General features: G+C 40.0%; 1 protein-coding gene across 2 annotated transcripts in view; it reads right to left on the bottom strand.

The window, feature by feature from the left end:
• Window positions 1-27,003, bottom strand: part of cep112 (centrosomal protein 112) — a 182,547-nt gene that overhangs the window by 13,678 nt on the left and 141,866 nt on the right. For both annotated transcript variants that reach the window (XM_038307796.1, XM_038307797.1), the window contains 4 exons: window positions 24,098-24,187; window positions 11,201-11,302; window positions 5,963-6,027; window positions 4,335-4,390 (listed from right to left, as the gene is read on the bottom strand). In XM_038307796.1, the coding sequence (XP_038163724.1) occupies window positions 4,387-4,390; window positions 5,963-6,027; window positions 11,201-11,302; window positions 24,098-24,187 (261 nt within the window). In that variant the 3' untranslated portion in view covers window positions 4,335-4,386. The remainder of the gene's footprint in view (window positions 1-4,334; window positions 4,391-5,962; window positions 6,028-11,200; window positions 11,303-24,097; window positions 24,188-27,003) is intronic.

The raw sequence follows: 27,003 nt of genomic DNA, 5'->3' as shown, positions 1-27,003 counted from the left end.
CTTATTTTCTGTGCTCATTTGTCTGGCACAGGGTGTGGCCCACCCTCCCCAGAGTTCACTGCAGCAGAAAAGTTAGCCCTTAATTTAAACTAAGAGAGGCCTGTTTGAGAAGGGATCTAGAAAAGGACAGTTTTGGAGACTAAGCAGACTTGATATCAAAGATGATGCAATCAGCATCTTGTGGGTATAAGGTTTGGTGCCAAATACACACTTCCTAAAGCGTGGTAAATAGTCTCTTTGCTAAGATTGTCAATTTCTCCTACTGCATACAGCAAAAAAAACATTAGAAGAAAATCTTAGCCCAGCACCGATCATCGATTGCTGATCGTGTGGCGCAGAATTTTTGGATCCAGCAGCCTGTACAGGTAGAGGATGTCTTCCTCAGAAAAGTGGTAACGCTCATGCAGGTAACTGCTGGGAAAAATGCCAATATGAGTATTTCTCTAATTCTTTGAATTCCTTTAGTAGTAGCCTATTAAAGGCCTTTCTGTCAAACCTACCAAAGCAAACAGTAACAATGTCCACATAGAATATTATGGAGTTAAAAAGGGTATAAACTACCATAATAATGTTAAAACAACTGAAGCACTTGACTGTGTTTGTTTTAATTAGGTATATGAAACTATTAAAAGACTCAGAGAAGAAAACAGAATCAGTGACCAATTGGAGTTCGCTAGCTGTACAGAATAAATCACCATGGTAACCGATGTGTTACTGATTTTGTGAAAAGTTGAGACTTAAAGGTAAAGTGGAGGATTTTCGAGTATTTTTGAAAAGACCTGCCCTCTCCATAAAAAAAATGCAAATGCACAACCCTGTAACCACTCCCCAGAGGGGATGCCTATTAAATGTGTGCGAGAGCGTGCATGAGCCCATTTCTCCTTGTGCACGCTGTTCAAAAGTTTCTGTTTGCATCGCTCATACAAGATTAAGCCGGACATACACTGCATGATTTTTTTCACCTTTTTGGAACAATTCTCCAGTTGTGCGAGAATTTGACGGGGCAGAGTTTCAGCCTCATCGTGCGTCTTGTAGTATACATGGGGTAACGAGGGGCGATCAATTAAATTAAATTCAGTTTTTTTATATAGCGCCAAATTCACAACACAAGTCATCTCAAGGCACTTTACAGTTCACCCAGATCATACAGTCAATTGATTCAAATAGCTGCATGCAATGATTAAAAATATTCTATAGTGTACGCCCGGCTTAACTTTCCAAAAAAGATTTGGAATTTTCCCACTATGGTAGATTCACCACCGGTAAGTGAAAATGGGGAGGAGCACGTAGGACGGCCTTACGTAAACATATCACCAGAACGATTGACAGTTAAGAGGACCACTTATTTTGATGAACCACCCAGAAAAAGAACATCCTCCACTATTCCTTTAATTAGGCCACGATATGTAAAAAATGCTGACTTAATCCCTTATCTTGGTTTCATCAAAAAGACCTCTGGACAGTATACAGAGCATAAAAGGGGAAACCAGAGACACAGCAAGGGCAATGCAGAGATCCGTTACTCCAACCTGCTCGCCTCTGGACAGTGGGATTACTATGGAAGCATGGAACGATCTAACCAACTTTGAGGGTGAACATGCAAACATAAACACTAATACAGCAACCATGAAGCCTGTAACAACATTTATTTTTCCCCAGGAGAAAAGGTGTTTTTTTCCTAAATGTGCTTCTGATCAATCTTCCATTAGTCATGGATCGTCAGACTGCAGCTATCTTAATAAGGTAAAAGATTTTATGAATGCATTGTCTATTTTAGGCATCTTTTCCCTGTCATCCCATTTCTGTATGGCTTTTCTTTCTCCCAATTACCTTAAAAGTTCTGTACCCAATCATGTTGAACTGGACCTCATGACAGTAAGCTCATTTTCAGGGGCTGCACTCAAAAAAAAAAAAAAAAAAAAAGCTAAATTCTGTATAAAGACAATTAATATTTCTGCTTATAATGTAATCTTTTTTAATGATTTTGACAAAACTTGTCCCACAGAAATGGAAATTAATGAATAAACCAACCTTGTTTATTCTTCATTTAATATACCTTTAAAACACAGAAAAAAATGAATTTCTAATAATCATTCCCATGATATAAATCCCAGATTTATCTACAGGTTATCATTAATTTACATTTCTCAAAATTCAAACCCTGTATTGCCATGTTTATGTTGCTGTATGAACGAATTTACCAGATTAAAGTTATTTCCTAAATATATTACCTGCATAGATTTTTTTAAATGCAAAACTTTTTATTTTGAAATTTTAAAAAAATAAATATATAGTTTCTCTTTTGGTTTAATTATTTATTTTTCACATTTAATTGAATTAAATAATTCACTGAGCAAGGAAAACATAATTTGGGGAAATTTTAGAATTGAGATGTGGAACTTCTAGCACACATGATCCTAAATGATGACCTGAATTTATTTATTTCTTGATGCCTTTTAGAAAATATCTTAACTGTCAGTTCAACAAAAGCTTCAAATATTTTTAAAAATTATTCTAGGAGATCTTGAAGCCCCTGTTATTAAAGGATAAATAATGCTAATCTAGTGAATAAATGGAAGCACAGTACCAAGACTGCGCAGAATAACCTCATAAATGATGACTCGCCTTGAAAAAGGCATATTTCAGCATCATGCCTTTAGATTTGGAGAACAACACCCAGCATCATGCAGTGGGAACACTTTCCTTAAGTAAGAGACAGGGAAGCTTCTCAGACCATGGGAGGATGGATGAGCTAAGCACAGGAGAACCCTTGAAGACAACCTGTTTAGAGTTTAGCCTGGATGTTCATGAATACATAATCCCTGTGGTGAAACATGGTGGTGGAAGCATAATGCCAGGGGATGCTTTTCTTCCACCGGAACAGGAAAGCTGGCCAGGGTAGATAGAATATAGTGGATGTTTAAAGTTTCAGTCTCTAGTTAATAGTAAAAACAAACCTCAAAAGACAAAGATGGTTGAAGCACAAGAAGAAAGAAGGTTTGGATAATATTGCAAAGAAAGGAGTAGAGATGTTGCACCTCCAAGCTTCTACAGATAAAGTCGACAGCAGAACCTGCTCTGATCTTACAACTTGTTAAAAAAAACAAAAACAGGTTCTATTGAGACAGAGGCCTTTATGTGCAGCACAGCAAAGCCACGGAGCCGGTACATATTTATAAAAAACATCGCATGCATTTCTTTAGATGTTTATAAATGAGCAAGCAGCTTAGATGTAACATTGCAATAGTAATGACTCCTCTGCACCTTCTGCCGGAACAACAGCGTCAACAAAGGCTTTGGTCCTGAATGACTAAACTCCAGCTTCTCAGATGTTGGTCCGACAGACCTCTCTCTGTTCTTCTTCTCCTCTCTGCATTGGCAGCAAAAATCAGCACATCAAATAAACACGGAGAGGGGAAACATGTTTGCTTTGGAGACGGCAAAGCAGGTCACGGACAATGGATACACGTGAAGTGTGGGCGCAAAAAGAAAGCAATTCCAATGCAAATAAGTGTGGAGGCCTCTGAAATCAAAACTGATTCAGGAATGTAATAACAGCTTTAAATTTTATTCAAGGGAGGGAAAAAAAATACCAGAAGGCTTTGAAAATGATCAGCATTCAAGCTGCAGCATCTATCGAATACACAAACTGACAGGAGATCATCATAATCCTCTATCGTATTTTCTGACTTATAATAAAAAAATTGGGAGGACTTTGGTTTGATATGTGAATCCTTAAGTGGGACAGAGGATAAAACACGAAATGTTGGCTGAAACGGAAACATCAAGGCCTGTGGCTTCACCCTCAACCTGAGGTCTAAGCAATCTAGTCGCAGCACGCGTTATCCGAGCCGACCGCAAACCCCTGGCTGCTCTCTGCACTCCAAACGAGGGTCTGGACACAGACCCGATGTAAAATAATTATGGGGGGCGATGGGAATTCAAGGTCTTTGACTCTTGTTACAGCCTAATCTTGGTTAACACACACTCTGTGGTCAGAGGGAACAGCACGACTTCCTCAGATTAAAGAAATCGATTAAAGATGATGAAAAAACAAGCGAAGAATGAGGAGGGGGAAAAAAAAGTATGACCATAAATGATGCAAAGTGTTTTTATTACAAATGATTTTATAAAAAAAATAAAACAACATCCAGCAGTTCACAAAAAAAAACGAATAAACGAACACTTTAGCTGGACAATAAAAATGTTACACTGAAACAAGAATAAAAACAACTAGAATAAATATTTTATATGCCATGAGGGTAAAGCAGGGCAATAAACGTAAAGATGACTGGCCCAGTGGAGTGTTAATGAGAGGGAACTACAATGCTCACTTCTGCTGGAAAATATCATCCTTCTTCTCCCAGAATGTCTTCATTTATACCATTACCTGTGAAAAGAACATCAAAAAAGAATATATAATTATTCGCAAACAGATGCAGACAGATGTTTACCTTTACAAGTGCATTGCTTTAAAATACCCAACTAAACAGAAATACACAGTAATCCTCAATTTACCTCATTAGAACCACAAACATCAATAGAATTTATTTATTATTTATGGCACAGGCTCAGACAAAAGAGCAGGAAAATAAATTCAGAAAGTAGGAATTGGTTATAAGCTTCTTTTACAGTGATACTGCTGACTAAAAAGGCACATTTGCAGTTTGCTACCACTTAGACCAAAAGGATAGTTTCTACATTGACCTGAGCACATTGGTGGTAGGATTGTGATGTGGGGGTGCGGTAATTCTTCTGAGTCTAATCTAAAGAGTCACTTTACAACATACTCTGATACATCAGCCAGCCGATACTTTTAGGCCGATAAAAGCGTTTGTGTTTTTTTGTAACAGAATCAGCCGATCATGTGTCGATGCAATGTTTCCCCCTGCATTTGATATCCATTGTTAATGTTTTCTTTGATTTATTAATAACTGCTGTTTTTGGTTAAATTGAGAATAGTGTTCGATACTTTATGGTTAGCCATGTTTCCATCCAAATATGATCCAAATATTGAGCAAACTTTTTAAAAGTAGTAAAAGCCAGACTCAAAACCCATCTGTTCCAATTTGCTTATTTGTGAATACACTGCTCTTGTCCCCATCAATAACTGTTTTTATGTTCCTGTATTTGTATTTTTGTATTTTTATTTTTTGTAAAGTGACCTTGATTGTCCAGAAAGGCGCTGTTAAATACAATGTATTATAAAAAAAAAGAACGTTTCCACCCATTTGAGCGAATAAACAAGGCCAAGCAAAGCATAATGTCATCATTGTAGCGCAGAACACAGAGCTTTTAATAATTGTTTTGCAATTGGGTAATTCGTATTTATTTTATCATGGTAGCAAGTCTTAGCGATGGTTTATGCCACCTGGAGATGCTAAGAAAGAAATGTGATTCTAATGCAGCATTTCGGATGTCAGAGGCGGCGGAAACAGCTAATCAGTCGAGTGGGGAAAACATTCACAACATCATAACTCCTTAAAAAAAATGCATTTAGTGCATTTCAACTTTTTTGAAAAAGTAAAAAAAAAAACGAAATTTAGTAACTTGATTCGAACTATAAACTTTTCTAATCTGATACTTCTAATTGAGCAACAACAATAACAAAAGATGTTAATTGTTTCATTTTGACATGTAAATTGAGTCATATTACAGCAACATACCGTGAGATATTGGTTTAAAGAATCGGTCCCAAACAATTGGCAGACCATATCAGGGATCAGTTTAACTGATGTCAGATACAGCAGCTGTATTCGATTGGTCAATACAGCTGCTGTAGTTAATGGCTGATCAAAAATAATAACTGTAGAGAAATCCTGGTATCTCTTTTTATATTTAGGTCTTATTACCTTTTTATCACATTCATTGGCAGCAAATATCAGAAAAGTTTAAAATAGCTACAAATCTTTATGGAAAGCTGCATCTCCAGAGTAAATAAACAGGATTCTGCATTCTGTACCTCCTGTTGCGACAGGCATCCAGGTCTTCTTGTAGCAAAGAGGCCGTCTTCTGGAGGAAGCCGACCTACAGCAAAGACAGACGCAAGATGTAAAACATGGTGCAGCCCACCTGAAGATGGGCTGCTGGTGTATACAGAGAGAAGGAAGCAGGAGACTGGTTTGAGGCAGAGAAGTCTGGATTGGTCAAGCTAGATGTGCTTTTTACTGGTGTTGGGTAGCTGAATAGGGAGAGTGGAAGAAAAGGCTGCTTGTTAAGTCCAGGGGTCAAGACAGCAGGGGCCGAGGGGTCAGGAGATCAGGGCAGCAGGGTTAAAGCACACTGGGACCACAGGGCACATTATGGGCCTGGGTTAGCTGAGAGTTTGGCCACTGTGAGAGGAGGCAGCACTGCTCTTTTGTTTGGCTACAAATTGTAAGTTTATTTATGAAGTGCAGCTTTAGTCTGAAGTGAAAATAAACCCCCATCTACATTTACTTGGCATCCAGCGCCTGGCAGAATAATCACAGCTCCAGAAGAATCCGTATTGTTCTGGGACGTGCGTACTGGAGGCGAGGGTGCATTCCTTTAGTGGGGGAGACCTCAGCTTGAATTCTAGTGTTTCATTTTAAATATATGCAAAACTCTCCCAAGATGTGGTTGCAATCCTCCTGAGACACAGAAACTCTAAATACCTGCTTTTTTCCCCCCTTCTCTACTCCAAAACAACACATTAGTGTGTATTAACTCAAAATGCTGTGTATGATATGAGAGGCAGCTCTGGTCATGGATTACACTTAATAAACATTTCTGATCACAGCACTTTCGTTTTTGTGCTGAAAAGGGATCTTCGAAATAGATTAAAACAAGGAGCGGGTATAACATGAAACCTTTTTAGCCTGGAAGCTCTTATTAGCTAAATTATTCACAGTGTAAACACTGAGAAGAGGTCCTTAGGTTTAACTATCCATGTAAAACGTGTCAGAGCCCTGATCAAACAAGATAACTATAGAGTCACAGCTCCATGTTTTTAGTCTACTAAAGCCTCGTCAAAACTGGAAAAAATAATGCTTCAAATAAACAGATTTACATCAAAATGATTAAAAACAGACTCATTTAGATTAAGTTGGAACCAGTGCTGTTTTCATCAACGATGAGGATGATAAAATTATTTTGTTGAGACTCCTTTTTTTCATGACGATAATGAAAACTGACGAGCTAAACATGGACCTTTGTTGAGGAAAAACTTGAGAGTTATGGGTGTGAGTTTTAGTCAACCAGACGAGAGTAAAATAAAAATAGCGGGTAGTCATGAGACAATTAAAATGCATCATTGTAATGTAATCTGCTGCGACGTGCAAATTCTGCCTGACCACAGATGGATCATGGATCTGAAATAATCCAGAATGTTCCAGGTTTCTGACAGAAGATCTGTACTGCGCGCTGAACTCTGACAAACTGTTCTTCCAGCTGTGCTTGTGCAGAAATTCCTGCTCTTCCTACTTAATAAACTACCTATATGTGGCTGATCATCCTCTGCCAAGTGTAAAAAATCTTTCTGACCAACTACCAAGATTTTATTTCTTCCAGCTCACAAGAGATGATGCTAAACATTCCTTAATTTCTACCAAAAGGAATCCCTAAATTATATCCAAAAATAATATTTAATTGCATTCTGTTCATTTTTGGATAAAGAGTCAGGTAAAAAGGTACATAGATCTTTGAATATTTCTCTCTCATTGTTCTCGTTTCTATCTATTTAAATATGATGTAAATGTTTCCTTGTATTGTCATTAAAACATTTTCTCTGTTTCCTTTAAATATGTCAACATATTAGTTAACATATTCATTCAATTTAGGTCTGGATTGCCATAGAATTACAAGGCAATTATGTAGGTTCTTTCTGCACTTTTTTTTTATTATATCAAAACCCTACGAATATAAATCTCTTGGTAACCAAGGGGTAAATTGAAGAAATAAAGCCAAAATTGCCAAAGTAGAAAGAAGAGTGTTTTTGTTCTTTGTTTCTTGGAGCAACGAAGATTTTATTGACCTATGTGTAATGAATAATTCATAGTAAATCAGGAAGTGTTTGCTTTGGGATGGAAACCTTTTATGTCTAAAACCATTCCTTTATTGTACATTTTATTAGCTTGTCTGTCTGCTATATTAACCAATATGATGTGTTGAACTAGAGCTGCTATTTTCACAGTTTTGTGAGACACTTATGTATAAAGTAGAGCATTAATTCATAAAAAGTTTATTTGAATTCTATAAATCAAAGTTTTCTGCCCAACAGCATTGATGAACTGCACGGCAGCATTCTATACCCAGCTATGGTACTATCTATGCTAGAGCTGTCAGTCTGGTAAAGAATCTGGTTGTTTTTGCAACACAAAACCTACTAAAACTATCACATATCGTAATGACGAAAATGCAATTAAAACTAGTGATAGTTTTCGTCCTGAAGACTAAGACTACATCTAAGATGGCTGTCAAAAACAAAACTGTTTACAAGATAAATGTGTGAAAGGATCTGATCCCTCGCTCTGATTAACTGCACATACAGAAGCAGAATAAATGATCTCAGACCGAAGCTGTCCTCTACTGAAGCAGAGATTTAACAACTATGAGCGAGGTAGATTATTATGTTCAGTGCATTTGCTAATGGCCTCCCCGGGTTCTTTGAATAACAATGATCAATTTTGGCTCCAATGTAAAAACAGATTATCTTAATATATTTCAAACATCAGGAGCAGACCTTTGACAGGACAGAACTTCAATCAGCAGTAAGTGATGGTGGTGAGGGGACGACGGACAGAGGAGGCACAGTGAACGGCTACCTGCAGTAAGATGGGCTGATTTCACTACATTTCAGAACTGAACACCTTGGAAATCTGATAATAGGTTAGTAAGATCACTTTGGTTGATGTCATATGGTCCAATTACTTTATAGACTGTTATAAATTCAGAAAACCATATTTTGATGTGTAATAATCTAGAGACTTTGACAGTCATTCTTAGTTTACAGAAGACTTTATTTGTTAACATATTTAAAATAGCCTGATTTTTAAATATAAAAAACAAGCTTTAGGTTGTTTTAACTGATCATTAGGTACAAAATGAATGAAAAATAGTCTTTGGAATTAAAGATCGAATTTTGTTTATCAGATGATTCAGATTTGATCACGATTGCTCACATTTTTAGAAGACAATCAGAAGAAAATGGTTGCATGCAGTGCAGCTGCATGTGCTGTTAAGTCATATGTAATTAGATAACTTTCTCATGCAGGCGGAATTTTCAACAAGTTAATGCGGTTTTATTCTTGATGTTTTTTAGATTTTGTCTGCTTTCCGAAACGCTGCTTTACAATGCCTTGCAAAAGTGTCCATCCCCTTTGAACTTTGACCTTTTGCCACATTTCAGGCTTCAACAACTGGGACACAATCATGAAGTGGAATTCAATTTATTGGATAATTTCCAACTTTTTTAACAAAAAAAAAAAAAAAGAAAAATCATTGTGCAAAATGATTCACCCTCCTTCAGTTATTACTTTGTAGAGAAGCTTTTGCTGCAATTAAAGCTGCAGGCCGCTTGGGGTATGTCTATTAGTTGAGCACAACAAGAGACAGAAAGTTTTTAGCTCAGTAAGGTTGGATGGAGAGCGTTTGTGAAGAGCAGTTTTCAGTTCTTTCCACAGATTCTGGTCAGGTCTGGACTTTGACTTGGCCATTCTAACACCTGGATATGTTTATTTGTGAACCATTCCATTGTAGATCTTGCTTCATGTTTAGGATCACTGTTTTGTTGAAAGATAAATCTCTGTCTCAGTCTCAGGTCTTTTGCAGACTCTTTTCTTCCAGAATGCTCCCGTATTTGTCTCCATCCATCTTCCCATTAATTTTAACCATCTTCCCTGTCCCTGCTGAAGAAAAACAGGCCCGAACCATGATGCTGCCACCACCATGTTTGACAGTAGGGATGTGTGTTCAGGGTGATGAGCTGTGTTGCTTTTACACAAAACATAACCGTCTCTCACATGTTTGCTGTGTTTCCCAGGTGGCTTGTAGCAAACTTTAAATAAGACTTTTAATGGATATCTTTCAGAAACGGCTTTCTCCCATAAAGGTCAGGTCTGTGCAGTAAACGACTGATTGTTGTCCTATGTACAGAGTCTCCCACACCAGCTGTAGATCTCTGCAGTTCACCCAGAGTGATCATGGACCTCTTGGCTGCATATCTGATCAATCAATCAATCAATCAATCAATCAATCAATCAATCAATCAATCAATCAATCAATCAATCAATCAATCAATCAATCAATCAATCAATCAATCAATCAATCAATCAATCAATCAATCAATCAACCTTTATTTATATAGTGCTTTACAACAGCATCTGCTGAACCAAAGTGGTTTCCATAAGTGCAATAGAAACAGTTTCAACACAATAAAAAAAAGTCTTCTCCTTGTTTCAGCTGAACTTTAAGAGGGACGGTCGGGTCTTCCTAGATTCGCTGTGGTCTGATACTCCTTCCATTTCAATACTATCATTTGCACGGTGCTCATTGGGATGTTTAAAGCTTGGCAAATCTTTTTGGATCCAAATCCAGGTTTAAACATCTCTACAACAGCAGCTGAGACCTGCCTGGTGTGCATTTACTTGATTACACACAGTTGGATTCCATTTATCATCCTCACTGAACTTTTGGAGAGAGTTTGCTGCACTGAAAGTAAAGGGGGCAATTCATTTTGCACACCCTGGGCTTCAGTTTTTATATATTTTTTAAAAAGTATTTAAAATTTCCAATAAATGTTTCACCTATGATTGCGTCTCATTTGTTGTTGATTCTTCACAAAAAGTAGAATTTTATATCTTTATGTTTGAAGCCTAAACGTTGCAAAAGGTCAAAAAGTTCAAGAAGAACAAATACTTTTGCAAGGCGCTGTATCAATATTAACATGTTCTGTACAGCCAGTGATTCTGTGGTCACGTATAAAAAGAGAAATCCAGACTTGTCAACCAGTGATAATATTTAGGGAAAAAGGCTTCTAAAAAAACAGCCCTGAGGCATTTAGAGGCTGAGCTTCTATAAAAAAACAGAATAAACAGAAAAAAAAAACCCTTTCAAATGTACAGCAATGGACCACCGCCAAAGGATTGTTGCCAGAAGCTATGATGCAATGCATGAAAATACTGACATAAGATTCAGCAGAATTATGCAGAATTTTATTTATTTTCATCAAATAATTTCTCACCTGAGCTTTCAGGTAGGTGATGGTGTCTTCCAGCTCCTGCCTGAGATCTGCTGGCATCAGACCTTTGATCTTCTCCTCATACTCCTGATGCACCTTCGTCACCTGGGAAGGAAAAAAAACCCTTTTTAATAAAAATGTGCAGAAACATTCCAGAATAGCAAACAAAAAAATATGCTAATGTAAATTAGAGAAAGGTGCAACGATCAAAATCAGAGGATCCCTAAAAAATGAAATTGATTTCACTAAATCAACTTTAAAATTTGAGCTTATTTAACTCTTACAAGCAGAGTGATATATTTAAAGCATTTTAAAGTCAATCTGTGAACAAACAACCACTTCAGCAACAGCTTTTTAATAATTAGGGCTCAGAGCTCACTAAAACTTCTTCCTCTGAAAATCAGAATTGAATTTAAAAATCAATAAGAAGGGGAGATTTTATTTAACCTGTCAGCCTATTTTAAAAGTATGTCCTATTACAATTCAATAAACATACTCCAAAGTTATTCGCAGCTCCTTCTGCATGAACCACTGCATCAGACCCGTTAGATGCATGGAATGTGTTGAGGAGCCCACATTATTATGAATGTGTGCCTTTCCACTCTTATTTCACAAATACATTGTAAAAATCTACTTTCAACAAACAAAAAATGAATATTTTACCCTTGAGCAACATCTCAGACAATATTCTCCTTAGGTCCTAACAGAGATGTCTGACACTTTCTCTGGACAACAATTAGCAGAAGCTGAACTGGTGTAAATCGTGTAATGTTGTGTCTGTGTGTGATTTAGCTCTTTAAGCTAAGGGTAAAGCTGCACATATGTTGCTTCAAAATTCTTCTGCATTTATTTTAAGTGTTTCCTTCCACTAAACTTTCCCTTAATATGCGGGTAAAACCACTCTGAACAAACAGCTCCTTTACCATTCTATGAACTGTCTGCAGAAGAATATATTTTATGTGACTTTGGAGACCAACATGTCTGCCTAACATTGCTGTTTTTAACCCTTTAAAGCCCGATCAAAAAAACAAAAAACAAAATAGAATATTACTTTTTTTTGTTTGAATTCCTTATTTGCCTTTTTAACAAAATATGTAAAAAGAAAAAACAGAAATACATTTTTGATATTAATAATTTATTACTATGCGATCAGGTATATCTGATTGTGTACAATAGGATTTTGAGCAATGTTTTTACCATTGAATTATGCAAAAGGTGTCAGATGCAAAACATTTCAGAAACCGTATGTATCAAATACGATACATTTGGCATTATAGGGTTAAAATAGACTGTATTTTTAAAGATTATTAGAAAGTTTAGAAAATTAGTTATGCAGACTCTCTTTACTGTAAGCCATTATGAATTAAATTAAACAAAAAATAAACCAATTACATGTATGAGTATATGAGTCCCAGTCTTTGAACTGAGACCCTGCATCAGATGAACCTTTGATGATATTCTATGTCTTTAGGACCTGTAAATCATTAATCTGACAGTGTTCCTGCTGAGTAAGTGTTTCTGCCTGCCTTTGACTCCAAGGTGCTGCAAGCCAAGCAGCAGCTGACTTGGTGGAGGCTCACGCACACGCACTGAGGGTTTCCCCTCTTTATTCTTAGTTTTCTTGCTTTTCACAGCTCCTTCACATCCCTACAGGGGGTCCAGCAGGGTTGGCATACCCAGCTCTATACGCGAACCCCCCCCTCCCAGTGGTTGTTGGCCACTGAATCTGACGTACAAAGCATTGACGAGGGTTTGGAAGAGGACGGATGACATGAAAAGCAGCGGCAGCTCATAGCCAGAGAGCTATCTCCACTGGGGAGGACTGGAGGAAGTCTGTCTGGGGCTAAATTACACTCTGCCAAACCAGAGTCTGATTATAGAAGTTGAAAAGGGTTTGGTTAGTGCAACCCCCACTTCTTACCCACAAACACACATGAATGGAAGCGCTGGTATACACGCTGCAGACATGCATGCACAAACTGAGCTTTTTACGGTACTGTAAAAGGAGTTTATAGCATTCTAAAGAGTGGCTGAATCAATTAATTCAGAGCTCGATGAGCGCTTTAACACAGCTCAAAGCATTAAAAGTAAGGGGGGGGACAGTTTTCATCTACATATTTTAAGGTGCAACCAGGGAGAGAGTCTGTGTGTGGCAAAGCCAGAGTCCAGCCGAAGCCCAATCTGCTCTTTCAAGTGAGGAGAGCATGAATAAAGTGATGGGGGGAGGGTTTAAAAAAATAAAATAGATCTGCTCCCCTAAAATAATCTTCCTGTTGTGGATTTAACTGATTGTTCTGGCTTTGGCTAATTAATCTTCCTGGGCACAATGAAAGGGATTGGGGAAGCACTTCAAAGCAACCCTTGGTATAAATGATCCCTACATGAGGCAGCTCACTTTGTCTCGGCACAGTGTGCAGCAGATTAGTCTGGCACAACTTTGCCAATTTCTCCAGCCTCCTTTCAAACCTATTCATTTTAAAGTGTTGGAGCAATTACAGTGGGTTAGGAATCCATCAGTTAAGAAAATATGTTATTTTTCTCCTGTTGTGTGAGAATGAGGTCGGGAACGGTTTAAAAGGCAACCTTTTTAAACAAAAAAAAAAAAAAAAAAAAAAAACAGGTTGTAGAAGCTTTAATTTTAACGTCCTTAAGACGTCTATCTCTATCTATAGCAGCTTCTGTAGTCATAACAGAATGGAAGGCCAAGACAAAACATACTTCACTGCCTCAGACCGAAGCAATAAACAATGGTTGAATAAACACGTCCAACCGCTCTGAATACAAGTCTCAGATTCTTCAAAAGCCCGGCTCCTTAGTTTTGCATTCTTGATCCGTGTATGGTGCCGCCACCGCAGCAATGAGAGGTCCGCTTGGGCTAAATTATAAGCTCTCTTGTGGCAATGCTGTGTCCATCTTCTGCCCCATACATACATTGGAATGAGGGAGGCTACAACAGTATATTCACAAAGCTGCAGAGGGAAGCGGATCACATACTGTACGTTGTCCTGTTAAGTATATATAGAGACACTGACAATTTTTTTCTGTTTCTCACTTATAAAAACAGATGATACTGCACTTTGTTAGTGCAGATCTGTGGAAACATAAGGATGCATTTTAAATAAAAAACAGACAAAAAAATATAACTGTTAAGTCTTCTGTACACTCCTTAAAGGAATAGTACACTCAAAACATGATTAGCCTTCATTTTCTACTCACCCCCATGCTGAACAACACTCTGGAGTACCTTTTTGATATCTCAAATGCATCTGGAGATCTGGGAGGCTTCTTGCTGTCTGCTGACATTCAAATAATGGAGGTCTACGGTGCCCGAGGCAGAAAGGTCCATAAAAGTCCACAAAAAACGTGTCAATATCCCTCCATACTGCTCGTCCAATGTATTCCAAGTGTCCTGAGTGGGTAGCATCCAGAATTTCCTCGAAACGAAGTCATTTAGAATGTTTTTAGAGCATAAACAGTAGTGTATAGGATTTCCTGAAAGCGCGCGCCAGCGCGTTCACGATGCTACGGAAGCCGGCAGACCAAACCGGATGAAAGTGCGCATTCAGCTCGGCAAAGAACTCAGACATTTTTCTTTCGTTGTTTCTTTCTTTGCACAGGTAAACAGCACATTTCTTCTTCTACGCTTGCATTATCGGCAGAGCAGACGCTGAATGCGCACTTTCATCTGGTTTGGTCTGCCGGCTTCCGTAGCATCGTGAACGCGCTGGCGCGCGCTTTCAGGAAATCCTATACACTACTGTTTATGCTCTAAAAACATTCTAAATGACTTCGTTTCGAGGAAATTCTGGATGCTACCCACTCAGGACACTTGGAATACATTGGACGAGCAGTATGGAGGGATATTGACACGTTTTTTGTGGACTTTTATGGACCTTTCTGCCTCGGGCACCGTAGACCTCCATTATTTGAATGTCAGGAGACAGCAAGAAGCCTCCCAGATCTCCAGATGCATTTGAGATATCAAAAAAGTACTCCAGAGTGTTGTTCAGCATGGGGGTGAGTAGAAAATGAAGGCTAATCATGTTTTGGGTGTACTATTCCTTTAAAGGAGAATTCCGGTTTTTAACACTTTTAGCCCATTTTCTGTAGTGTCCAGGATGAAATCGAATGATCAACACCAAAATTTTGACAATTGGTCCTGTCTCAGCCAGACCTCCTGGCCGACCTTGTACTCGGGGGCTGAACGTCTCTTGGGGTCAGTGAACCTCTTAGAGGACTCAGAGGAACGGTTGAGTGCTTGGATGGTCTCTCTCCAAACACGCTGGCAACGACGGATGTGGTGATTGACAGTCTTCACCGATATCTCTCTCTCGTCAGCAGGGAAGAGAGGTGGTTGGTAGCCGAGGCTAACTTGGAAGGGAGACTGACCGGTAGATGCAGACTTGAGTGAGTTATGGGCGTATTCTATCCAGGTGAGATATTGACTCCAATCGGTGGGATTATTGGAGGTGAGACAGCGGAGGGTGGATTCGAGGTGTTGGTTCATCCTCTCAGTTTGACCATTTGACTGGGGATGATAGCCAGAAGTTAGTGACACTTTACAATTTAGAGCAGAACAGAAAGCCTTCCAAACCTGTGAGACAAATTGGGGACCAGGATCTGAGAGGATGTCCTGGGGAATACCATGGAGGCGAAAGACGTGCTTGATCAGCAACTGGGCGGTTTGATAGGCCGTAGGAAGCTTTCTGAGAGGGATCAGATGACAAGATTTGGAGAAACGATCTACGATGGTTAAAATAGTTGACATACCTCGAGACTCTGGGAGACCAGTGACGAAATCGATGGCAATATGGGACCAAGGACGTGAGGGCACAGGGAGCGGTTGCAGCAAACCGGAGGGTGGCTGATGAGAGGCTTTGTTCCGTGCACAGGTGGAGCAGGCAGACACATATTTCTTTACATCTCGATGCAAAGTGGGCCACCAAAACCGTCTTGAGATCAGTGAAACTGTTCGGCTCACTCCCGGATGAGCAGAGAATCTTGCCGAGTGCATCCAATGAATGAGACGAGACCTAACAGACGAGGGGACATAGGTACGGTTAGGTGGTCCATTACCTGGGTCAGGTTCTGTGGCCAGGGCAGCGTTGATTAAATCTGTTATCTCCCAAGTGACCATTCCAACGGTACATGAGGCAGGGAGGACAGGTTGGGGTGACTCAGGTTGATCCACAGCGTAGAGACGAGAGAGAGAATCGGGCTTGGTGTTCTTAGATCCAGGTCTGTAGGAGATAATGAGATTAAAACGTGAAAAGAAGAGAGACCACCTTGACTGTCGAGGAGTAGCTTGTTTAGCGGACTGGATGTAGGCGAGATTCTTGTGGTCAGTCCACACCAGGACTGGATGCTCTGCTCCTTCGAGCCAGTGTCTCCACTCTTCCAAAGCCAACTTAATGGCCAAAAGTTCTCGGTCCCCAACGTCGTAGTTGTGTTTTGCGGGAGAGAGTTTACGGGAAAAGAAGGGACAGGGATGGATTCGTTGATCAGAGTCGAGTTTCTGAGACAAAACTGCCCCTGCACCGGAGTCAGAAGCATCCACCTCTAGGATAAATTGCTTAGATGGATCTGGTTGGATTAGGACTGGAGCTCTGGAAAACAAGGTTTTGAGTTTGTCAAAAGCTGCTTGTGCCTCGGGGGACCATCGAAAAACTCTCTTGGAAGAAGTTAATGCAGTTAATGGGAGGGCGGTTTGGCTATAATTTCTGATGAACCTCCGGTAGAAATTAGCGAAGCCCAAAAATCTTTTTTAGCTGCTTACGGCTTTCAGGAACGGGCCATTCTAAAACAGCTTTTATCTTCTCTTCAGAAGGCTTAACCTGCCCGCCCTCGAGCTCAAACCCCAAAAAGGTAACTGAAGATTGGTGAAACTCACATTTTTCAGCCTTTACAAAAAGTTTATTCTCTAGAAGTCTCTGAAGAACCAGGCGGACATGTCTCTTATGTTCAGATAGATTCTTGGAGTAGATCAGGATATCATCAATGTATACGAATACAAATACATTGAGAAAGTCCCTGAGGACGTCGTTCACTAGGGCCTGAAAACATGCGGGGGCATTTGTTAAGCCGAAAGGCATGACCAAATACTCGAACTGGCCCAAAGGAGTCTTAAATGCCGTTTTCCATTCATCTCCTTCACGTATCCTAAGGAGATGATAGGCATTTCTTAAATCGAGCTTTGTGAAAACGGTATCTCCTTGTACAGGCTCAAAGGCTGAGGCGAGAAGAGGAAGAGGATATTTGTTTTTGATAGTGATTTGGTTCAGGCCTCTATAATCTATACAGGGTCCCTCGCCCTCAAAGAACCATCCTTTTTTCCAACAAAGAAAAATCCTGCGCCCAACGGGGATGAAGAAGGGCGAATAATTCCTGCAGCTAGCGACTCGTTAATGTATTTTTCCATTGTTTCACGTTCTGGTTTGGAAATGTTATAAAGTCTACTGCTGGGTAACGGAGCACCGGGTAATAACTCGATGGCACAGTCGTATGGTCTGTGTGGTGGAAGGGACGAAGCACTGACCTTACTGAAAACAGGAGCCAAATCATGGTAATCAGGGGGTACCGGAGTAAGGTCAGGGACGTCCATCTCCCCCCCACCTCTAGGGGACCCCACAGCGGGAGCTGCAGAACGGAGGCAGGTCTCGTGACACAATGTGGACCAGGACTCCACATGACGATCGACCCAATTAATATGGGGATTATGCTTCTCCAGCCATTCATAACCCAGTACCAGTGGGGAACATGCGGATGAAAAAACAAAGAAGGTTATGGACTCTCGATGGTTACCTGAGATTAGAAGTTCAAGGGGTTGAGTTTGGTGGGTGACTTGATGAAGTTTTTTCCCATCAATCGCAGAGACTCTGAGAGGCTGGGTTAAAGGAACCGTAGCAATTTGGAGCTGTTGGACGAGATCAGAGTCTATTAAATTACGTTCACATCCAGAATCAATGAAGGCTGAAAGAGAGAGGCTCTGGTCGAGGAAAAACAACGTGGCAGGAAGCAAAAGACGAGGAGGTTTTTCATTTTCTTCATGGCCCGTCAGACTCCTCAAAACCTCTGACGGGCCCCGGCTTTTGATCTTTCTGGACAGGAAGCAATGAAGTGTCCACTCTCACCACAATAAATGCAAAGTCTGCCCAAAAATCTCCTTTGCCTTTCCTCAGGAGACAACCTTGTGTGTCCAACCTGCATCGGCTCCATTTCAGTTTCTCCAGGATGAGTAGCCTGAACAGGCAAAGGGAGAGGCTGGCTCTTTGGCTTTGGTCTGGATAACTGTTCTGTGGGGGCAGAAACAACAGTCACGTTATTAGAGGCGGGCGCAGAGGAAAATAACGCCAAACTCTCATGTTTGCGGCTGTTTCTGGCCCGAATCCGGTTGTCCAGTTTTATAGATAATTGGATTAGTTCTTCGAGTGTAGCCGGTTCATCGCGGGTAGCCAATTCATCCTTAATATTTTCGTTTAATGCCTCGAAATAAGCACTCTTTAATGCACTCTGGTTCCATCCGGAAGAAGCTGCTTTAACCCGGAAATTTATAGAAAATTCGGCCATAGAAGAATTTCCCTGTTTTAAATGAAGCAGAGCTCGAGAATCAAGGGTTTGGTCAGTGTCTTGGTTGAATACCTGGGAAAATTCAGAAACGAAATCTGAATAGTGACAGCTTAAGCTTTCATCTGAGGCAAATCTGGCTTGAGCCCAAGCCAGAGCTCTTCCTGTTAACTGGGAAAGGATAAACGTTATTTTCTTGTGGTCCGTGGGAAAACTGGCATGAGAGTTCTGAAAAATGAGACGACATTGAAATAAAAATCCCTTACAATCAGTTACGTTACCAGAAAACTTCTCTGGGAGACTTGGGCGGAACTCGGATGACGTCACAGCCGGTGACCTCGGCGGAGGAACTGGACCCGGAAATGGTTGGGTTACTGGAGCGGGATTAGCATTACCCACGTAATTAGCGTAGTTTTGAAGCATATCATTATGCATATCAACCAGACGGTACAACTCACGGAGGGTCTGAGTTTGTCCTTGTATTTGGACATCTTGTTCTTGCAATCGGCGGAGGAGATCATCTGCTGGGCCTTGTGTTTGGCCGCAGTGTTCTGTCAGGATGGGTATCAGGGAGGCCCAATATGCAGCACACTGACGACACGGATGGAAAGTTTAACAGAGTTTATTGGCAAATTCACACATATAATAAAGACTGATGCAATGGTTCTGGGCTGGGACCGGTTCACTGGCGTCTGTGAGAAAGACAGTTTGGTTAGCGAAGGCTTGGTTGAGACTTCACTGATTGTGTTCAGGTTTGTACCTTGATGAAACGTACAGGAGGCTTTGGGAGCGGAACTGTTGGGTCCGGAGAAAGCTTGGGTTGGCAGAGTCCTTAAGCTGTTTCAGCGTCTTACTTCTAAAGGCTGTTTTGACCTTGGCTTGTGTTTCCAGCTCGGTATCCAGAGCTGCTAGGAAATCCAGAGAGTGAGTCTTCAGGTTTGGCTCGGAGGGCTGGCTCGGCAGGTTAAGCTCTTCCAGAGCTTCACAGGAGAAAGAACAGGAAACCTGGAAGCAGAGACAAAAGGGTTAGAATCCAGGTTGGACTCAAAGGAGACTTGGTTCACTAGGGATCTATGGCTTAAGTGCTAACCAACTGATTAAGACACTGCGGCGTCGAGGCAAGGTCTGAAAGCAGCTTAAGTAGTCCAGGTCCTCCAGATGAGATCATCAGCTGCAGGTGTGCAGAGCAGCTCAGCAGGGAGGATCCAGGGCGGACTCTGCTGGAGAAAAGGTGTATTTCTCCAGCTCCCAACACATACGTTTTTTGTATTTTGTATCTATTCGATAAAAAATAGAAAAGCCGTTCCTCCTTGTCCTTCCAACTTAATCAGAATGGTGATCAATCAAATGACATCTGAAGAAAAAATAGTGAAAAACTGCAGAACAGGAAATAGTTTTGCGGCCCTCCTCGCAGACACTCATAGTTTTGTTATTGACCATCTAACTCAGAGCATGTGGGGGGAAGCAGCAGTCTGTCATAACAATATCTCTGTTGTTTGAACCTATGCTTGGCTAACACTCTCCAAGGAGTTAAACATGCAAAACAGAAGCATCTGACTTCCCAAAAGACGGCTGACTTGTTTCTTTTCAAAGACAACGCTCCTGCAGCTTTGCATTCTCTTCCATGGGTCCTCCCTCTGCATCTCTCTTCTTCTTTCATGCAAGCACACTTTTTTTCTTTCAACATCTTTTTTACAGCAAAGGCATGTTTGTTTTCCCGACAGGCAGAAAGAGACGTGTGATGACATCTGGGGGGGTGGGGGGGGGGGGATGCTCCTCAGCGATTGCAGAAAAAGTGAAATGTCTTTGAACAACGTTGCTGATCAAACCCGTCACGAGGGCTTGGTCACTGACAGACTCCAGATGTGAGCAGAAAGGAGAGAAAGGAGAAAAGAGGAGAGGGGACACACTTAAAACAAAAAAAACTGTGCCACTATTTTCTCTTTCTAAAGACAAATCAAGTTTGATCCATGCAGACTATAAAAAAAATGTGATTTTGTTTGTTCCTGATGAAGTCCCATTTTGAAAACTGTAAGCAACAGTCGTTTTCCCCTCCCAGTCATCTTAAAATGACAACTTTTCATCTATATATAGTCCTCAAGATTGCGGTTTTGACTTTTTCTCATGTTTAGCGGCGTCACGCGGAATGGTTTGTGACAGCTGCCAGCAGAACGGAACAAGCCCTAAACACCTTTAACGTTCAAATGAAGTTTGTCACATCGCTGGAGAGGCTTGATGCATGCTAATGAGGCTGGTATGTGTGGATGAAACAAATTGTGAGGGGAGGGGAGGCAGTCATTATTACATGTATTGTTCCCAGGTGACGAAAACCTTGTCAGAAACAAGAGGGTACATCTAAAACGCCAGCGTTCGGCAAGTTTGCACCTTGGCAACCAGAGTTGGAACTCAGAGCGTTTAGAAGAGTGATCAGGATTAAAAAACGTTTAGCTGTGAGATGAAAATGAATGCTGCCTAGAATGAGCCACACATCTCAATACAGTAATATAGGGATCCCATACGTTATAGAAATACAAATTTCAGACTATTACTGACTCTACTTCCCAGAATTCCCATTGACTTATATTCGTTTTAAAATATTGTGCATAAAATTCAGTATCGTTTTATGGCTGATATACATTATACATTGAGGAGGCTGTAAATATGGCGACAAGGTGAGAGTGGGAGTAGAGGACACAAGAACGAAGGAAGGAGAGATATTAAAAAGGAAGAAAGGAAACTGATGAAAGATAGTAGGAGAGATGGAGGAAATACAGAAAGAATAGAAGGATTGAAGAACTGGAGAAAACGAACATAAAGAGGAGGAAAGCAAGACAAGAAAGGAGAACAAAGATCAAATGGAGTAAATGGAGGGAAGGAAAGAAATGAGATGAAAATGCAAAGTTGTCAAGGATTAAAAAATGAAGGAGACAAGCAAGAAAGGATGGAAGAAAGTAGACGGGAAAGAAAAGGGGGTTAAGAAACAACAAACGGACGGACGGAAGGAAGGAAGGAAGGAAGGAAGGAAGGAAGGAAGGAAGGAAGGAAGGAAGGAAGGAAGGAAGGAAGGAAGGAAGGAAGGAAGGAAGGAAGGAAGGAAGGAAAAAAGGCAGGAAGGAAAAAAGGCAGGAAGGAGAGCAAAGTAAAAAGGAGTCTATAGATTTAACAATCAAGGAAGGAAGGGAAGAGCAAAAGAAGGAAGGAATGAAAAACACTGTAGAGTAATGAGCGCAGCAAGGATACAAGGAAGCAAAGACAAATGCATGAAAGAAAGGAAAGGGATAAGAGTTAGATGACAAAAAAAATAACGTCTGTTGTGTTAATATACTAATATTATACTATATACTAATATTTTCATGCTTATCCAGACATGTAAAAACTATCAATCAAAATCCAGACTTTTCCAGACTGTATAGAGGAATAAAGGGCCGACTGCTGCCAGCTGATGTGATGTTCTTGAATGAAAACAACAAAAGAATGAATAATCTGTATACAGAAAACATTTGTGGACAGAAAACTGCAGTAATTATATATATATATATATATATATATATATATATATATATATATATATATATATATATATATATATATATATATATATATATATATATAAGGAAAAGCAAACACATCTGTTGCTGGGAGAGGGATCTCTGAAACTTTTAGTTTTAACTGCCAGCCCTGTCTTCAGTTATTCACACAAAGACCTGCCCTCTCTAGGCCACCATCTTCAAGGAGAGATCAACCATGCAGCAGGCTGAGGAGATGGCGTTCTAGAGGCGAGGGCCCCAGTTAGAGCACGGCGAGCAACATCTGTGTGAAGTCTGGGCAGGAAAGCTGCATTAGCAAACCAGAGATCAGATTACAAAAGATACATTTGGCAGATAAACAAGAGCAATATGTGAGTGAGGAAGAAAAGGCAAATCAGAGTGCCCTCAACTATTAATGTACATGGACTGATGAAGGCTTAACTACCAACTAAAACACACACTGCAAGAGAGATTTGCTGTAAATACACACCAACCAGTGATTCAGACATTTTTTTTTTTGTTCATAGTCTTTTCTCTCTTCATGTCTCTGCAGCGAATGTGAGAGAAAGAAAATATGCAGCAGATTAATGAAATCGTGTTCAAAGCAGTGAATCATGAGCTGTTCACAACCTAAAAGTGGAACCAAAGGCTTGGTCACGTTCGTTGAGTTGTTTACTCAGACTTTGCTTCGACATGATGAAATCATGATGGAGCGGATTTTGGCACCAGGAAAAACAGAAAGGAAAAGGTTTCTTCTGGCCGTCTAAGTCAATCTGTCTAAGATAAAGAAAAACATTCTGCTGACCGTACGTGGGTCACACCGCTATACTCCATCAATCTGGGGTCTTTTAACGGCCAGTTGTTTCACTGGTTTTTATTTAGAGGTATCAAAGTAAAGGGGCCACATTTACTAGATTTTTTTTAAATTGCACCTTGTGGTGGAATTCATCTCAGTTCTATTAGAGGTATGAGTACTTTGGCAAGGCGTCATATGAAACAATTTAAGGAAAGAAAGATTAGATAACCTTGCAATAAACATGAAGGATACCCTGTAGCACAACAAGGTGTGGAGCAGTGGCTCTGGAGGACAAGTGAGCGCCATCAGCTCAATTTATGGCGGCCAGACAGGGAGACGTGCAAGGACTGTGTGAAGTGTGTGCAAGGGTCAGAGGGTGGATCAGAGGGAACAGGGGGGAACCGATGCCTTTGGTGTACATACCGCAGTACAAAGACCAACCTCCTGCCTGAGCACAGTCATTAGTTCTTTCTTCTCTGTGTGTGTCAAGGTCAAAACATAGCCTGATTACAGGGCAATCTCCACAGCCACGGGGTGTGTGTGTGTGAACCAGAGCGTCCCTTTTGAACACAGGCAGTGGTGGCATTCTTGGCTCTAGGCGCTGGCTCTTGAGGCCAGATCTCAAGGAATTTGGAAAATGTGCAAGGGGGCATATCGCTGACTGAACAGTAGAGAAGAGGTGGTAGGTGGGAGAGGGCAGGGGAGGAAAAAGGCTAAGAACATATGTTGTTTTTATTTTGTGGCCCCCTGGAGGACCAACTCTGAATAGTAAATCAGAAGAGAGGGGATTGCAACATGAAGTGATAAAGCAAGAAAAAAAAAGGTGTTAAAGGGCGGGTTTTAAGAGCAACAGAAAAGGCTGCATGATCAAGAAGAATTTGAAGGCTGTGATGCAAAAGGCTGAAGGCAAAGTAAAAAAAAAAGAGTGATGCAATGATGACAGCAAGCAACAAATGCCTGCTGAAAAGATTGGAAAAGAAGAGACTGAAGGAAAATGACAAACAGGTTCCTTACCCTCTCTTCTGACTCCAGCTCTTTGCTGAGCAGCTTCTTCTCCGCACAGTGCAGCTGTCTCTGCAGGTTTTCCACCTTTTCTAGCAGAGCCTGGGAAAACAAAATGCCGCTCAGTTGGTTGAACCAAAAAAAAAAAAAACCCAACGGTTCATCATGGGTTAACATGTGACACAAGCTGATAGACACAAGCAGCTTAACGTTCAGATGGGACATAAAACCAAAAGAGAACCAGAAGAGCCATATTTTTTTTTTCCAATCATGAGGAATTCATTTACAACCACAAAAAAGAGATGCAGGAGAAAAATAAGAGTCTGAGTGTTTCTGAAAAGGTCTGTTCCTCTTCTCTTAGCCTGTAAGTAATAGAAAGGTGGAGTTCCTGAGTATAACCCAGATCCAGATGTTTTCAGCACAGACCTCATCTCTGATTAGTCGGTATGGAAAACAGAGAGAAGGATATGTGCTCAAATGCAGGTGTGCATTCGTGCAGGCGATCACTGCAGAAACACACGCACGTGCATGAAGTGTGTGAGGCTCTGGTAACAATCAATATCGGCGGAATCGCCCCCACTGGAGCAGAGTGAGAGGGCCAGGTGTTGGTGGGATGACTCTCTGAGCAGAAGGAAACACAGTCCAGGTGATAGACGTGGCCACCTGATCTGCAGCCCACTCAACTGACATAAATCACACAGACTACAAAGCTTCAGGGCAAGAAGGAACCTCTGAGCTGCACCTCTCTGAGAGGTAAACAGCTGAAACTTGAGTCAGCCGTGTTATTAAATCCAGTCCGACAAACAGGAGCTGAATCTGGTGGAAAAATTCTCCTGATTTTTGGTCTATTCTATCAATACCTTTCAGATTGAAGGAGCTCCATATGGATATAGCCCAAACATTTAACCCATACTAATGATAATAGCTTGAATCATCATCAAGCCTTTTATAAACTCTACCGTCTAAAAACCTTATAAAAGCAAAGAGTCCGGAGCTAAATTATAGGGACATGGAAAACAAAATGAATGATACTCTAATCAAGCTTAAAGTCTACTGTTATACTATGTTCCCATTGAAAATAAAGGTTATTTGAAGAGTTTTGTAGTCTGGATTAAGAATTATCTAATGATCTTTTATATGACAATAAAATTATAATATAGATTCATGATCCCTTACCTTTCAGGTTGTGATGCTGACCTGGGAAAAGCATGTTTTAAGATTGTTGTAATTCAAAGCCAATGTTGAGTCAGAAACATTGTCTCTACTGGAGGTGATATGAGTTAAATGTCTGTAAAGTGTTGGATAAGATAGGTTAGGATGAGTGGGTCCAGATCTATACATAATCTCTATTAAGCTCATGCTAAAACAGTGCTAGCAATGTTCATTTGGTTTCAGGGTATTTACATCAGGTTTGTGGAGTCAGCATAGTAGATGCTCCTAAGCTGCTCCCTGATTAATCCCTTTCATTATCAGATAAAAAGTTTGTCAATGTTATTCATTCATTTATCAATGGTTAGAATGTTATGGCTGATGTGATCATTTCAGGTTGGGCTTAGATGAACCAGCTTTACACTTTTCTTTCTCCAGCAGATTTATGTGATCAGCTGATAATGATAGAATAATCCAGGGCCTTCAAGAGCCACTGTGCTGCATTGTGTCAGAGTGCTTTCCAATCTGAACAAAGCCTGGTGCTAGTATGCTAGTATGGTCGGATTAAATTAATTGCAAGCCCATCTAAATTGTGCATTATTATTATTTTTTTAATAAACATATTTCAATGCAGTCTATGAATCTTGGGCATTTAAACCCAGACAATTGCCAGACATTTTGTCCCTTTCCCATTCTGCACTTTCGGTAAGTTGTGGAGGCATATTGCCTCAATACGTGTCCATTTTGGGTGAGAAAAAAAAAACCTTCTTGTGATCATCCAAATTATTAATAAAAATCCCCGAAAAAAAGTCGACAGTTCTTAAAGTTTATTACAAAATATAAAATACTGCAGTTCACTGTGATCATTGTATATATTTTACAGCAGGGCAGCTTTAAAAAAACAAACTGTAAGAAAATGAAGTAAGGAATGTAGGGAGCAAAGAAAGATCAGAGAGGAAGAATAGATGGAAAAACAATGGGGAAATTAGGCTAGGAGATACATGAAGGAAGAAAGGAAAGATAAGAAGCAATAAAGAAAGCAAATTAAGCAATAATTAAAAAAATAGAGATAAAAAAAGAAATAAAAAAGAAGAGAAAAGAAAGGGATTAAGAAACCACATATGAAGGAAAAGGTAGAAAGGAAGGAGGTAAGGATAGAAGGAAGAAAGGTGGGGGTCATTTGGAACGTTAAAAAAAATTAGTTACCGGTTTCCCAGTATACGCTGGAATGAAAAAGTCATGGTTTCTCAACCCCGTTTTATCAGTATTTTTATAAACTTATCAGTTTTATCTGAATTTTGCTGAAATCTAAGAATTCTACATGCATTTCAATGGGACAAAAAAAAACGCAGAAAAAGCAGAATATCGCGAAAACTAAAAAAAATATCTTTACCAAAAGACATAGCAGAATTCTCCTGAACAAGCTGAACGTTTTGATACCAAAATTGTTGAAATCGGTTGAAAACTGCGGGACTAGTTAGAGTCAGAAAAATTTGAAGTGAACAACAATAAGTGGGAATGCATAAGCATTCCCACTTGCTAACACTCTTTGTCACTTGTATTTGGATGACATGTTTGAGAAAGGTACCGATTATTTAACCCCTTCCATCACATTGTGTCTTTTATCATTTTAAAAATGTGGTAATTTCTTAAAATAATTGTATTTTTTTTTGAAGGATTTTTTTTCACACATAGGTAATAATTAAACAACTATAAGACTCCTTCCATTATTCATTCCCTTTATCTTTCATACATTTAAAATGGTAAAG

This window comes from Cyprinodon tularosa, unplaced genomic scaffold (assembly GCF_016077235.1).
Source record: "Cyprinodon tularosa strain WSP-4 unplaced genomic scaffold, ASM1607723v1 ctg62, whole genome shotgun sequence".
Classification (NCBI taxonomy): domain Eukaryota; kingdom Metazoa; phylum Chordata; class Actinopteri; order Cyprinodontiformes; family Cyprinodontidae; genus Cyprinodon; species Cyprinodon tularosa.
The sequence above is the reverse complement of the archived record's forward strand: the minus strand, read 5'-3'. Positions and strand labels throughout refer to the sequence as shown.